The following is a 16,476-nucleotide window of genomic DNA, read 5'->3' as shown; positions in this document are numbered from 1 at the left end:
TGGTTAAACACAGGATAGATCGTAGGAAGGCCAACTTAAATGTTTCTAACCGGCGAAGATGTTCCATTAGGGGGGTCCAGGTTTCGCAAGCGTAGAGAAGGGAGGGAAATTACCGTAGCCGAGAAGACCCGAAGCTTCGTGCGGAGAGACAGACCAGGTACCTTCCACACAGCGTTACGCAACCGATGAAAAGATATTGCCGCTCGACTGATTCGGAGTTAGACCTCTGCTGTTAAACCGGAGCCGGTCATGAGCACATTGCCCAGATATGGGAAACTCTCCACTCTCTCCACAACTGCCCCATCACCGATTGGGAGTTGTGGGGGTGGAGTGTCCGATGGTACAAAATACCCAGGCAAGTGCTAAGTTTTGGTGGGGCTGATGGCAAGGCCCCACCTCTTAGTGGCACGCTCCAGTTTCAGCAGCAGCGTCTCCAACTCCTCCTCTGAGTGAGCCGCACACGCGCACACGCACGCGCCGCCTCAGTGAAAGACCCAACGCGGACGATCCCCAGGGGTTTGATCGTCCACGAAGCTGCTCACGGTCCACTCTCAACCGCATCCACTGCACAAACCACGGCAGCAGCAAGATGCCGATACCCTGATGATGATGATGATGCACAAAACTCTCCAGTAGTAGTGTGGCGACTGCGGTCATCCATAACAGAGACCGGAGCACAACGTGGAACGACGCAATGCCCCCCTCGCCCGATCCACGAATACGAAGAAGGAGACATCACAGCCATAATGATGATGATACACGACTCCGCTTGCTCCTGACGTGGTTATCTGCTGGCTTGACCATCTGAACGTGACATTGTAGTCGTGTTGCTCTGCATCTACATCAGCAGCAGTAGCAGCAGCCATACAAAAGCTTTAAGGGGCCGTCCATAAATGACGTCACACACCTAGGGGGGTGGTTGAGAAATGTGACGTCACATCAAAATGAACAACTTCAAATAAATATATAATTTATATAATAACTAAATAATTGTTATAACAACATTCCTACAACATCAGAGTGCAGCACCACATTAAATACGCACTACAATGACAATATTATAGATTTGAAGCTTTCGTGACTGCAAGGATTCATACTCTTTGTTTTTTTCGGTAAATTCACGTAGGTAAAATAAAATAAAACAACTAAATTAAATCACGACGTTTCGGAGGCAACACAAGCTTCCGTCTTCAGGTGGAACAGTCACAGCAGAATATCTGTGTCAAGTGGACAGCTGAGACAGCCGGATTATATATACAGGTCAGGGGGGGAGGAGCCAGGAAGGGACGTGGGTGGGGGGGAGGGCTGAGTTAAGGGGGGGGAGGAGCCAAGAAGGGACGTGGGTGGGGGGAGGGCTGAGTTAAGGGGGGGGGGAGGAGCCAGGAAGGGACGTGGGTGTGGGGGAGGGCTGAGTTAAGGGGGGGGAGGAGCCAAGAAGGGATGTGGGTGGGGGGAGGGCTGAGTTAAGGGGGGGGAGGAGCCAGGAAGGGACGTGGGTGGGGGGGAGGGCTGAGTTAAGGGGGGGGGGGAGGAACCAAGAAGGGACGTGGGTGGGGGGAGGGCTGAGTTAAGCGGGGGGAGGAGCCAGGAAGGTACCTGGGTGGGGGGGAGGGCTGAGTTAAGGGGGGGGGAGGAGCCAAGAAGGGACGTGGGCGGGGGGAGGGCTGAGTTAAGTGGGGGGAGGAGCCAGGAAGGTACTTGGGTGAGGGGGAGGGCTGAGTTAAGGGGGGGGAGGAGCCAAGAAGGGACGTGGGTGGGGGGAGGGCTGAGTTAAGGGGGGGGGAGGAGCCAGGAAGGGACGTGGGTGGGGAGGGGGAGGGGCTAAGTTAAGCCGCCTTTTGTTATGCTGCAGGGGGTTCGGGGGGAGAGATACACCAGTACATACAACCCACTGAGAGCAATGGAAATGGCTGTACAATTATAAGGCAGCTAACGTTTGACTTGGTTTATGACATCTTTCCAATGGTTGCTCAATTTGAAACCATCCTCTCGGTTGAAGTTGTGTTTATGTTTGTATATCTGGATGGCTTCATGGACAAATCTATGATAATAACCGGGAGGTTTGCATAGTACGTTGGTATCGGAGAAGACAATGTCATGAGAACCCGCTGTGTTGAAACAATGATCAGCCACGGCCGAAGAATTCGTTCTGCCGTGTTTCAAATCTGATTTGTGCTCGCGGATTCGGTCAGAAATGTCGTTTCGTCTCCCCGATATAGCAATCACCACAGGTACAACTCATTTTACCTACGTTACTTTACCGAAAGAACCAAAGAGTACAATGACAATAGTTTAAAGCGATTTGAAACATGCTTTATTTTCAAAATGGAAATATGGTGTTTTGGGGGGGGGGGGGGCAGAGCTTTGTGACGTCATATTTGAGGGGGGGGTCTGACTTTTTGTGACGCCGCGTGACGAGGTTTTCACACCTGATGATGATTGCTTGTGTTGCAGTCGAAAGGTCGTGAGAATTTTATTGTTTTATATTTTTATTATTTTATTGTTTCCCTTCTACGTGGTGACTTTACTGAAAGAACCAAGAATGAGGGTGGGGGGGGGGTCAAAAATCCTACAAAATCGCATAACTTCATTTATGAACGGCCCCGAAGTCAAGATTTAAGCAGATTTAGTTTAAACTCACCCGGGGTGGAGAATGGGTGGGGGGGGAAGTGACGTCATCACGCACAAGCGTCCGAATTGAGAGTGACGTCATCACGCAGACTGTGGTGACGTCACCGCGCGCGCACGTCTGCTTGGAAGGAAGTCAACCAGGAATACAGCGCCAGTATATAATTTTAAAAATGATATAAAACAAACGATGTAGTGAGATACTGCGCTGGCAATGGTGTACACCCGCACGTAGCAAAACAACTCGACGCGTTATTGACGAACGTGTCGAGTTATTTAAATGTTGGGCCTTAAAATAACATTAAGGGACTGCGGTAATTTCATCGCTGCCCGGATTGGCTGTGGGGCTGTGAATCGCCGTGGCTTCTTGAGCACGCGGAGCCCCCCTGCCGATTGGTTGCGCGGGACGCGCCAAGGAACCAATCAGAGCGCGTAGCTGGGACGCTGCTGGTGGTTGTCAAGCAACGAGGGGAGAGCGACAGAGGGGAGAGTCACAGAGGAGAGTAACAGGGGAGAGCAACAGGGAGAGAGCGACAGGGGAGAATCACAGAGGAGAGCGCGACAGAGAGAGAGAGAGAGTGACAGGGAGAGAGTGACAGAGGGGAGAGTAACAGGGGAGAGAGTAACAGAGGAGAGAGCGACAGGGAGAGAGCGACAGGGAGAGAGTGACAGAGGGGAGAGCGACAGGGAGAGAGCGACAGGGAGAGAGTTACAGGGAGAGAGTGACAGAGGGGAGAGTCACAGAGGAGAGAGTGACAGGGGAGAGTAACAGGGGAGAGTGACAGGGGAGAGAGTGACAGGGGAGAATCACAGAGGAGAGAGTAACAGGAGAGAGAGCAACAGGGAGAGAGCGACAGGGGAGAGTAACAGGGGAGAGAGTGACAGGGGAGAATCACAGAGGAGAGTAACAAGGGAGAGTAACAGAAGAGAGAGTAACAGGGGAGAGTAACAGAAGAGAGAGTAACAGGGGAGAGTGACAGAAGAGAGAGCGACAGTTGGGAGGAGGAGGAAGAGGAGAGAGCGAAAGAGGAGCAGAGAATGGGAACGCAGACGGAGTAGAGGAATCGAGGAGAAGGAGCCGAGAGGAGCAAGGACATCGTCAGTGTTGGGGACTGAAGGCTGTGGGGGGTTGAGGAAGAGTTGAGGGGACAGCAGAATCCCAGGAGACAGAGGAGCGGAGGGTAAACGCGGCGGATAATTGTCGTCATCTTTATTATCGTCAACTTCGTCATCATCATCTTCATCATCGTCAGCGTCACCGAGATGTCTGAACAGAAGGAGAACGCAGGTGAACGACGGCCGCTTGCCGACGATCCGGGCAACAAACCTCGGGGCTGTGTCGATTAATCGATAACGATCGAACGGTGGCGTGTAAACAAGTGATTAGTGTGCACGACGATCGGTAAACGTCATGGAGAGATTTAAAACCCTGAGCCACTTTTACACCGCGATACATCGTAACGATTGCGAGCTAGGAGTCGACTGTATTTTGATTTAGTGTCAGTTTAACACGTAGTAGGATGCTTTCGCGACCAATATTCATAATAAAGGTTTTTGGATGAGATCGCGTTACTTATAAATGTGTCGTAAACCCTCCACCACCCGACACGGCCAATCAGCAAAAAAAGTGTCACGTTGACAAAAGACAAAATAGTTAACCGCTTTAGCCCCACACCGGTGTGTTGTTGAAGAGTGAATCCACAACATTTACAGTTTTAACGGTAGTACGACGTTTCGCTGGTAATTACATCCCCAGCATCATGGGCGATTCGCCAGAATGTTGAAGCCCTCCACGTGCTCCCGGTCTTAAAGAGAGCAGCAGCAGAGTGGCGTCATCATTTAACTCATTCAGGTGCAGTGATTTTAGACGGAGGGGGTGGGTATTGTAATTGTATAAAAAGGTGCATTGAAAAATGTTGATACCCCGACTGATGCTCCTGTTGTTGTGGAGTGACTCGTGCAGCCAGCTACGGCTGCAGGATTTGGTGGTACATGTTGTTGACGTCGTTTATTGTGAATTTTTCGGTCACAGTTCCTATGATCACTGTTACGTTGCTTTTATGGCTTTATTTTGGTGATTTCGAAAAGTTTTTTTGGTTTGGCCATGTTTGTTGTAGTACGGAGTTAGACTGATGGCCTTAATCTAAGTTGTCTTGTGGTTGTTGTTTGACTTGCATCCCACTGGGATTTTTGCACACAGCGTTGGTGCTTTTTCTGGAATGTTTTTGCAGTTTTTTCCATGGATTTTCTGTTTGCACAGTCATACATAGTCACTTTAAGATGTTTTCTTGTTCATGTTTTTTTTGTTTGTTGCGGTTGCACCCGATTCAAGAGCCGAATGGCTCACAGGGCTCTACCAAATAAATGAAACTTTAAAAAACCTGAAACCGACTCCCAGTACGGTCGCTCTCTTTCCTTCAGAAGCGACCTGCCCACAACTGGTAGCTCACACGACCACGGGGCGAACATACAAACTACTATTATACTAGCAGGCGTCAGGGTCGGGTTCGAACCCACAACTTCCTGCATAGGGGCCGTTCATAAATGATGTCACGCACCTAGGGTGACGGTGGGGGGGTCAGACATTTGTGACGATGTGTGACGAAGGGGGGGGGGGTGATAAGCAAGCAGTTAACTCGCTACCGCTGGCCCACGTCGCCGCACAGTGCCACCGAAATCGGAGACCATGGGGATTTAGGGCCTTTGCGAGTGTGTTGACGACATGTAATTCCATTCTTGCGAGGTTGATTTCCATTCCCCGTGTTTGCTTCTGTAGAGACCATGGTGGCGGACATCCACAAGAGAGTTACTGAAGCTTTCGACGTGTTTGACCACGAGGGTAACAAGACGGTCGATGTGAGGTCAGCTCTTCCGGGTTTATTTAATTACCGTATCCACACTGTTCGCGCGAGGCCTTGCGTACACGTCTTTAAACTCGATACATTGAGCATCGCTGGAGAAATTGGGACTTGGTGACTTGATCCATCCATGATGATTTCATGTTTCTCTTTTCCACGATTTTCCCAACCCAATGAATGCATTTTGGCTGCTTTGATAATTATACTTTTTCATAAGAGAATCTTTCGCTACAATTATAGAGTTACATCTCGGCCAGTTTCTGCACGAACAATTGTTGAATTGTAATTGCAAAACGCTAAATACAGGGTGAGTTACTGTTATGAATAATTGAACATATTTGGTATTCACGCCATGCGCAATGTATAAGGTTATCCCTATGGTGGGATGATAGAATCAACATCACGCGTTTAGAGTGTTTGGCTGCTATAAATTTCCACGTGATATTCCACTGCATTGTGACCAGGTGACTTCTGAAAAAGAGCTACACGGCTCAGTGGGCCTTACCTGGTAAAATAAAAAAAATAGTTTTCACAGACGAGTATAGTCTGCCAGTAGAGGCTGGGTTTCCTCACTTGTGTTTACTCTGTTAATTAATTCACGGGCCATTTTTTTTATAAATTGATCGTAAAGCTGACACCCACACGTGTCCTACACTTGCAAATAACGTAGCGGAGTATTCTTAGTTCTTTCGGTAAAGTCACGTTGAAGGGAAACAACAAAATAATAAAATATATATATAAAACAATAAAAAATTCTCACGACGTTTCGACCATAACACAAACGACCATAACACAAATTTTATTGTTTTATATATATTTTATTATTTTGTTGTTTCCCTTCAACGTGACTTTACCGGTAGAACTAAGAATATGAATTACTGCAGTCACGAAAGCTTTAAATCAAAATTTAACGTAGCGGAGTGTTTGTCAACCTACTGTGAATTGTACGGCAAATATTTTACGGTTAATACACCCACAGCTTTAATCAGGGTAGCTGCTGGATTCAACTGCAACAAACCATGTCAACGCTACCACGAGGCCATGTTTGCACACTGCTCAGATATGTCATTCTCCAGGCAGTCTCGCACTCAATACACACAAAGTGCTTCCCACAAATGAACCACAATACCTTTCCAATCTCGTTGAGGAGCATAAACCATCAAGAAAACTCCGGTTATCCTCGCAGCAGCGGCTTTTGGCTCACTGTCGAACAAAGATGGCCACCGCATCGCACGCTTTCAGATGCGCTTCTACGGCCGTCTGGAACGCTCTTCTGATATTAGGAAGCCACTGGAGCTATGCACTTTTAAATCTAGATTAAAAATACATTTTTTTAGAACTGCTTTTTTCGTTTAGTTTGTTGTCTTTCGCCCACAACTCCAATTAGCACGGTTGGCTACGTACGGTGCGAAAAAAATTCAACATACTTACGTACAGTATACTGCGCTGTCCGGTAACTAATGTTCTAAAGTAGTAATACTCCACCTGAAGAACTGCATGCCAGAGTCGATGTGGAGACTAACACGTGGGTTTACCACAGGGAAATTGGCACCATCATCAGATCTTTGGGATGCTGTCCTACAGAAGGTGAGATCCATGATGTTCTGGCAGAGGTGAGTAAAACTTGTCCTGAATATTATTTATAAGACGTATACAGTATATATATACACTCACACAGCTTAAAATGTATTGGTCTTAAACAGCAATTGATACACATTTTAGTTGTATAGTAATACTCAGGTGGAGTACTAAGGTTGACGTCAATATTACACGATAAATCTAATCTTCCCTGGAAAGGGCGCTTTATAAATCCTAAATAGAATATAATTTATGAAACCTGGCATTTGAGGGTAGGCTTCTGGTCATGCCAGAAAGCCATCCTCCTTGGCTTCTGGAAATCACAAATGGAATAAATATATCACTCGACTCGCCTTTCCGTGGAATTTCTGCGTGAACGCGATTAAATTGGGGCTCTATGGAGAAGCAACATGCAACTTCTCTACAGACGATTGAAAACAGAGAATAAACAATGTGGACGATGTCGCATTTCCATACCTGTCAACCCTTATCAGTGTCTACGTTATTACAGACCAATTCAGACCTTATTGATCACCCCGTGCCCTTATAAATTTCAACGTTCATCCTACAAAGTCCCATCACAAGGGAGAAACACAAACAAACAGACAAAAACATGTTTTGCCCGTATTGAAACGGTTGTACTCCGTATGGACCTGACAATTCAATTTCCCTGTACAAGAATGTGTAAACCTGTGTGGGTTGACAGGTATGCATTTCCTGTAAATTTGTCTCTCAGCTGCGAGGCCGACCGCCCTCGTCTCCAGCACGAATGGACTTCAGTTGTTTGAACACAGTACATAGTTGACAAAGGCAATGATGCAAACAAACACTCATATGAATAGTAGAGTTATGTTAACATCTGCACAAGTACTTGTCAATAAATTTTCGTCAATAACCTTGGTGTTCTTCACCAGTTCCTTCGCAGTGTTGATGACCGTTCCATCGCATGCGCTAAAGGCTCTTGTTTTTTTCCAAATGTCACCACAGATCGAGGAGGAGGAACCTACAGGCTACATTAGGTTGGAGAAATTCCTTCCGATGATCACCAAGGTGTTGATGGAGAGAAGGTAGAGATGCTCCACTGTGTTTAAAGTTCCATTTAAGTGGGGTACGTCTTCAAAGAACGTTAGTGAATTTCAACTCACGTGCTATATCATTACTGGCGAAACGTCGTACTCAGATTGTAAATGTTGTGGCTTGGCTCTCCAACACACCGGTGTGCTGTACTAGAAACGAATTGGCATGTTCTGTTTACATGACAAACCTTACTAATTGGCTGTGTCGAGTGGTGGCGGGTTTAATGACACATATATACGCGATCTAACCCAAAAAAAATCTGTATTATGGATAATATTGGTCGCGAAATCCTATGTGTTAAACAAATACCGCATTATCTCTTGTCTGTGTGCAGGTACCGATCAATACCGGAGGATGCTATTCTGCGTGCTTTCCAGGCAAGCGAAACCATTGCACTGACGGTTTATAGAGGAACTGCTTGCTCTTCATTATCGTTGAAACGATCTCCTTCCATCCTATCATGGCTCTCGCTTCCTTTGATCTCATTGCCATCTGTGACACCATCCATAGTAATTGTATTGCCTGACAATTATGAACACTGCTCTGCTCTTGTGCATGGCAGCAATATTCTCAGGAGCTAAAATGCCAATGTCGAGGTCTGCTCGCCACGGGAGGGCTTCACGGGAGTGTCCGTGTAGTTTCTTATCCCTTCGTTGAAGGAGCGAAGACTCCAGTGGATTACTGTTTGACCCGAAGCTTGGGTTGTATGGCCACAATCGCGCTATGAAGGATATGTGTGCATCAGTCTTTGTATGTTCTGATGAGGTTAATGGTTACAGCAGTGTCTTCGAGAAGGAATGTCAAAGCCAGGAGGTGCGACATTTGATCATTAACTTTGTCAATTTAGCAGGCACCGTCCTTTCTTGAACCAAATGCATTGAAACCCAGCCTGGTGGCTCAGTGGTGGAGTGAGCAGCTCGCAATCGCAAGGTTGCGAGTTCAAATTTTAGTTGGGGGCGCCATGGCGGCGAGATGTTAACTACCTGGCGTGGTATGTATGCAGGTCGTGGGTTTGATCCTGACCCTGATGCCTGCTGTATATTTGAGATTTTCACGTCTCTCTCTCTCTCTACCCCGTGGTCGTGTGGATTAATCTCTGAGTCCTCTTGGTTTTTCACTCCACATTTAGAATCAATGTCACGCGTTTAGAGAACTTGGCTGCTATAAAGTACATTTTCACGTGATAAGCCACTTCATTGAGCTATCATTTGTGGCTAGGTTGCTTCTGAAAAAGAGATATACAGCTCAGTTGCGCCTTACCTGGTAAATCGAAAAATAAAACAAAAATAGTTTAGTTAATAGTTTAGACGGAGCCCATCATCCCTCCAGGGTCGATACAATTAAGACAAATTTGTGGTGAAGACAAACATGGTTGTGTTCTGGATACACTTAGCCTTGCCATAGGAATTTGGAAATTCCACCATTGGCTCAGGGTAGTGTACGGGAGATGAGCACCGTTTCAATGCCGAGTTGAGCAACAGGAAATTACTAAAAATGATTTTTTGACTTTGTCAGAAAGACACGGTTGCCATAATAATGGCGTTAAGGCAGTCGGAGCGCCGCGAGGGTTAATATATGTAGGAAAATGTAATCGGTTATTTAGAAAATAATTTGGAAAAGCAAAACATAACCTAAAAAACTAAATGCGGTTGTACTGTAGATGCACACCGAGGCCGCGTCCCAGGTTGTTGCACATTTGTATGGCTGTGAGTTGAACACTTCAATAAGATATAATAATATTAATAACTTACATACACAATGAGTCAACATTTTTACTTAACTTTCGTGACTAAAGGAATTCATATTCTTTGGTTCTTTCGGTAAAGTCACGTAGATAGAAAAAAATTTAAGTAAATAAAATCAAAACTACGACATTTCAATCACAACACAAGCGATCGTCATCAGGAGGAAAAAGGGGGAGGGCCACTGAAGGCAAGCTGTTTTTAAAGGCTTAAAAATGGGCGTGGTACAAGCGTCCTGGTATCAGAACGAAGTGGGCGGGGCATATGTGCCTGGGGTCAGAGACCACCAAGGTGAAGCATGAAAGGTGACAGGGAAAACAATCAACCAGTTAAATTTTTATTTAAAGCTTTTGTGACTGCAGTAATTCATATTCTTAGCTCTTTCGGTAAAGTCACGTTGAAGGGAAACAATAAAATAATAAAACATATATAAAACAATAAAAATTCTCACGACGTTTCGACCATAACACAAACGGTCGTCGTCACACCTGATGACGACCGTTTGTGTTATGGTCGAAACGTTGTGAGAATTTTTATTGTTTTATATATATTTTATTATTTTATTGTTTCCCTTCAACGTGACTTTAACGAAAGAGCTAAGCATATAAATCAACCAGTTATGAATTAAAGTGGTTGATGACTCAGCAATCATTGGAAGGACGTCATTACGTTGTTGGCCAAGTCATTGTACGCGAGTGTGTTGGCAAGTGACAGTAAACTGGGGGTTAGCCCAGAGAACTTCCCGCTCAAGAGAGCTCGGCACAGATTGAATCCACAGCCTCAACCCAGCGAGTGTGGCACACGTTTTGTTTTATTGCCACCTGCCGGCTCCTTGCGGTCTCTGCAGCCGTACACCGATGGCTGCCCAGACCACGTGGATGTTGTATCCATGTACAGTCATACCTCGGTATACGACCGCTTTGGAATACGTCGAATTTGGTATACGTCGTGTTTTGACGAGAAAAAAATGTCTTGGGATACGACGTCTTGCTTGGGATACGACACGCTTGCTAGAACTTGTATGGGTCGGGATGAGTCACCGCGTACCCGCGTAGACCCCGTTCACGACTGAAACAAAGCGCCGCACCTCAGTCTGCCTGTAGATATCGTTCAGTGCACAACCCTTGCTATAACTCTGTGAATTTTCACGTGGTGTTTTTTGTGTCATTTTTAACGTGAATTTTCTTACGAATTAATTCAAGATGGGTCCTAAGAAAGTTAGTGAGAAAAGCCAAGCTACAAAGATAATGGTTAGGATCACTGTTGACGTGAAAAAAGAGATACATTTATTTTAATTTTGATTTAAAGCTTTCGTGACTGCAGGGATTCATATTCTTGGTTCTTTCGGTAAAGTCACGTAGAAGGGAAACATTAAAATAATAAAAATATAAAACAATAAAATTCTCACGACGTTTCGACTGCTTGTGTTGCAGTCGAAACGTCGTGAGAATTTGATTGTTTTATAATTTTTGTATTTTTTATTTTATTGTTTCCCTTCTACGTGACTTTACCGAAAGAACCAATCATTATTTAAATGTATTTATGTATTTCTTTTAATTTCTGTATGCATTTTAGTAATAAGTAGTGTCTCAATTATGTTATACAACCCCATTAATGTATAATACGCCATATAAAATATTATTTCTTATACTCGTGAACGGATAATTTCCTTTTCCTTTATTTCTTTTGGGAAAAATTCGTTTGGTATATTCGTCATTTTCGGTGTAAGTCCTACACCTTCTGGAACGAATTAACGACGTATACCGAGGTACCACTGTATGTGCGTTTTAACTTCTTTCGCACAATGAAGCATCGGTACGGCACTTGCATGTGTAGAGGTGTTACGGGAGGGTGACACGCGGTTGTGTAACGGTGGCCACAAACACGTCCGCTACGGCCACCACCCTGGGGGGCTGTGGGGGATGCTGTGATCCCTCCCAGCCCCGCCCCTCAGTGAGGGACAGTATAAAAGGTGGGAGCCGGAGAGCTGAGGGGGAGTTCGACCCAGTCAAGATGAAGAGCCAGTGAAGAACGAAGACCGACTAGCCAGACCCTGGAACTCCTTTGACCCGCTGCCCTTTACGGGGCCGGGCAAAGCAAGCCAAGGTGCGACACCAGAGCCGCGAGGGCCGATGTCCTTCTGAGGGCCGGACTTGTTGGCGGGTGATCGGGACCTGCGCCGAAGCTGGGCCAGGTCAGACAGCCTCCTGAGAGAGGACCAGGATAGAGGGAACCAGGGAGCTAGCGTGGGCTAAAGCTCGGGCAACACTTCCCTCTATAGAATACGGATGAAGAGGTCGTTACCTCTCCGAGTATCAGGGTCGCTACTGTAATTGTAGTGTCTGTAATAAATACGTGTTGCCTCAAGTGAACAGTCTACGACGTCAATAAGGCCACTACACGTGCTTAAGCCAAGGAGATCAGGGCACGTTCAGAGTGAATTAATCGCAGGCGGTTTTTTGGCAGTGGCGGCAACTGTGAACTTAATGCATAGGGTTATTTTTTGTGTGGTTAATATCTTGTTGAAATCTGGTTGTTCGTTTCTGTGAGGGCATGCCACTGATACAAGCAGCTGGGTCAGGTGATAAGGTGTATTTTTTACTTCGCTTGATTGTTATTCTGAATTCCTGGATCTGATCCCGATGATGTTTAATGTAGTATAAATTTAAATGTGATTTAATGTGGTTGTGAGAATTGTTCTACTTACCAGTGACCTAAAACAATAATTTGTACCTTAAATGCTGGTACACCATGCGAGGGTTTAAATTGTTTGTCTGTCTGGTGGTGGAGGGTTTAATGTGGTCAGATCGATATGTGACCAAACTCAAAAATCAATTGCGAATCACAGCAGCGGAAGGACGCGTTCCTTTACACATGAAGTACAATCCACATAGGGGGCGAGGCGTGTGGATGGGTGTCAAGTTGCATTTCCTGCATGAAACATTTGCTGAACATTCGTGGCGAGACGACACAGACACCTTCCATACCTTGCTGATCTCGTCAAGGTGCATCAACCATAAACCATCAAACAAACTCCGGTCATCCTCACAGCGGCTTTTGGCTAGCTATCAACAAAGACAGTCACTGCATCGCGCGTGTTCAGATGCGCTTCGGTGGCCGTCTGGAACGCTCTTCCTTACAATATTAGGAAGCCACTAGAGTTATGCACATTTCAATATAGATTGAAAACTCATTTATTTAGCACTGCGTTTTGTGTTTCGTTTGTTATCCTTTCCCTGTACCTCCGATTAGCACGGTTGGCTACTTGCGTTGAGAAATACGTCCAACATACATACACACAAAGGCTTCGCATACACTTCGCACTGCACGTTTGAAAGTTAGCATGAACATTTTTAACTGATTTGGTCAAGTTGCTGGTTCAGTGGACGTATACGTTCGTTGGTAATCCGATATATTTTATTCGGTGGTGTAGTGGAAGTTACAGGAGGTGGGACTCGGACCTGTACACGAATATAAGGCGAGACAGCAGAGTGGTGCGATACTAGCACTGGTGCTCACCAAGGTTTTACAGAGATACTAGCACTGGTGTTCACCAAGGTTTTACAGAGACTCCGCTAATTATGAACAATTTAGGTTCCAGAGGTCTGTTCGAAAGTGGATTTGTTTGTAAGTCCAACTTTACTGCTGTCGATTCCAAACACGTTGTACGGCATGTACATTAAACACGAGGAATGGCTTTAACAGTTGTAAAATGTCATGTAGATGTAAATGCCACCACCGCCATCTATTGCGCAACGGTTGAACTTACGATTCTCGGTCCGAACAGGCAACTGGACATACGGACAGGTTTGTTCGTATCTCTGAAAGTTCGTAAGTTGAATGTTTGTAAGTAGAGGAGTCCCTGTACAGAACTTTGTCTCTCTTGTCTCCCTTGTCCTTTTAACGTCGTGCTAAACGATGCATTCACTCATTCTGGGTGGCGTGTGTGCTTAGGTGCTGGACAGTGAGGCAAAAGGGTACCTGGATCCTGAGGAGCTCACCCGGTACATGACGGAGGAAGGTTAGTTCACGTGATATCGTTGTGTCACCCTGAGGTTTCTGGTCAGAAAGTCACATTTAAGTCTTGAGAGTCATCACATTTTATCGTTGGGCTCACTGGAAGACCTCATTCGATCATTTTCTGGTCCTAAAAAGGGCCCTTTTTCGTGTGTTATTTAACAGGGTAAGAACTCAAGAAACACGGGGAGTTATTTGTAAGAGTGACCTGGGGTATTGGTCTGCCACTAGGGAGGCTAGGGTTTCTATCCATAATTCCAAACTAGTAATTTGCAGTGTAATTCTTATCAAATTTGGTACACAATGGCCTACTCTTGCGAATAAATGACGTCAGTGGCTCTTAAACTTTCATTGCGAAGTAGACATCATCATCACGGTCATTACACCGGTGGTAGTCAACACAAAGCCTGCTCTACTGACTATATCTGGATTTGAATTAACGATGTCCATTTTGTCTAAATGCACACTGTGTGTTGCAGTCTGCACGTGGCCACATAATCTATGCCCACTCGGGCATGTTGTGCCCGTGCAACTACAAGCTACCGGCACGAAATCATTTAATTTGTGTCGTTTTGAGGACAAACTCCGCATGCGGCTACGCGTCCTGAAACACATCCCCAGAGCACAGCGTGTGCAGCACCCATTATTTTATCGGTTACATCCCTGATTGATTGAATTAGAGAGGCATATGCTTTTGCAAACGTTGCTCAAGTACGCCAGCCTCCCCTGAATCGTGCATCGTTCACACCTCACCCCGCACCCCCTGCTGCTGCCCAGTGCAAAACATGAATTGTCTGCTGCCTCCTGTGCAGGAGAGCCGTTCACTCAGGAGGAGATGGAGGAGATGCTTTCCGCTGCAGTGGACCCAGACAAGAACCTTGTGTTTTACAAGGACCACGTCTCCATGATGGCAGTGGAAGAAAATTAAATGTCCGCATTTAATGCTGCTCCTGATGAGATTTCACCTTTGCCGGTTTGTTCTTACGTACGAATGTACGTTGAGCTTCTTTCGTGCCATATGTAACCAACTGTGCTAATCACACCAAAAGCAGTTATAAAGAAAGACTTTTAAATCTCGATTTTTTAAAAAAGTATGTATTAAACAAAGTGTGTGTAAAGTGGTGGATAATTTGATGCGTTTCACTGCTTCGCTATCTGAAAACTGAATTCTAAAACAACGATAAGGTACGAAAGCCCACGAGGTTTATTGTAGTTTATTCTTAAGCACGGCAATGAAAAGTTGAATAAAAAGAGCCCCACGTTATCTGTAATTAATTAAAACGTTCGTACAATGCTGTTTTCTGCAGTGCTTATTATTAACCATAGGTGTGGAATGCGGGGAGCTCATTTGACAAGTGGAATTTTGCGCGTCCAGATTTAATCGCTCAAGAAGACAGAAGGAAGACGTTGCTGCAGGTTCCTTGTTTGATCGTGGGACACATTTCCTGCACCTCCGATGAGCACGGTTGGCTACGTGCGGTGCGAAACAAGTTCAACGTCCGTACAGATATTTTACAGATCGGGCCACGTATGCAGGCTTTGTGTTGACTACTGCCGGTGTAATGACTGTGATGATGATGTCTACTTCCCAATGGAAGTTTAAGAAGCACTGACGTCATGTATTCGCAAGAGTAGGCCATTGTGTACCAGATTTGATAAGAATTACACTGCAAATTACTAGTTTAGAATTATAGACAAACCATAGCCCCCCAACTGGCAGACCAATACCCCAGGTCACTCTTACAAATAACTCCCCGTGTTTCTTGAGTTCTTACCCTGTCAAACAAAATACATTTCAAACGTGAGCCTAATGTAAAATGTAGCAATGCTTTCTCACTCTACTTTTCAATATACAAAAAAATATCTAATTATGAAAAAGTATATGTTTTCCCATTTCACTGCAATTGACTTTTACATACAATACTCATACACTTTGTTTTTTTCGGTAAAGTCACGTAGGTATGATAAAATAAAAGAAAACTAAATTAAATCACGACGTTTCGGAGGCAACACAAGCTTCCGTCTTCAGGTGGAACAGTCAGCAGAATATCTGTATCAAGTGGAGAGCTCTTGAGACGACCGGGATTATATATACAGGTTAAGAGGGGGGGGGGGAGGAGCCAGAAAGGGACGTGGGTGGGGTGGAGGGCTGAGTTAAGCCGCCTTTTGTTATGCTGCAGGGGATGTTTGGGGGGAGCGATGGTGCACTGAAAGAAAAGCGATTACAACCCCATTTTTGTTAGAGAGCAATGGAAATCGCTGTGCAATGATAAGGCAGCTAAAGTTTGCCATACAACCCACTGAGAGCAATGGAAATGGCTGTACAATGATAAGGCAGCTAACGTTTGACTTGGTTTATGACATCTTTCCAATGGTTGCTCAATTTGAAACCATCCTCTCGGTTGAAGTTGTGTCTGTGTTTGTGTATCTGGATGGCTTCATGGACAAATCTCTGGTAATAACCGGGAGGTTTGCAGAGAACTTTGGTATCGGAGAAGACAATATCATGAGAACCCGCTGTGTTGAAACAATGATCAGCCACGGCCGAAGAATTCGTTCTGCCGTGTTTCAAATCT

The 16,476-nt window shown here is 45.4% G+C and overlaps 1 protein-coding gene across 2 annotated transcripts; it reads left to right on the top strand.

Moving 5' to 3' along the window:
* The first annotated feature begins 3,064 nt into the window (after positions 1 to 3,064).
* DRC8 (dynein regulatory complex subunit 8) lies at positions 3,065 to 15,194 on the top strand. 2 transcript variants are annotated; one of them, XM_032975105.2, is made up of 7 exons: positions 3,065 to 3,809; positions 5,405 to 5,489; positions 7,027 to 7,099; positions 8,052 to 8,131; positions 8,476 to 8,518; positions 13,838 to 13,904; positions 14,713 to 15,194. In XM_032975105.2, the coding sequence occupies exons 2-7, from the start codon at positions 5,410 to 5,412 to the stop codon at positions 14,826 to 14,828; spliced, it is 459 nt and encodes a 152-aa protein (XP_032830996.1). In that variant the 5' UTR covers positions 3,065 to 3,809; positions 5,405 to 5,409; the 3' UTR covers positions 14,829 to 15,194. The 2 variants fall into 2 exon arrangements, with proteins under 2 accessions (XP_032830996.1, XP_032830995.1); XM_032975104.2 differs by having other exon boundaries at positions 3,067 to 3,916.
* The last annotated feature ends 1,282 nt before the right edge of the window (positions 15,195 to 16,476 follow it).

Source organism: Petromyzon marinus, chromosome 55, assembly GCF_048934315.1.
Source record: "Petromyzon marinus isolate PM22_M1 ecotype Great Lakes invasive population chromosome 55, UKy_Petmar_22M1.pri1.0, whole genome shotgun sequence".
Lineage (NCBI taxonomy): Eukaryota > Metazoa > Chordata > Hyperoartia > Petromyzontiformes > Petromyzontidae > Petromyzon > Petromyzon marinus.
The sequence above is the reverse complement of the archived record's forward strand: the minus strand, read 5'-3'. Positions and strand labels throughout refer to the sequence as shown.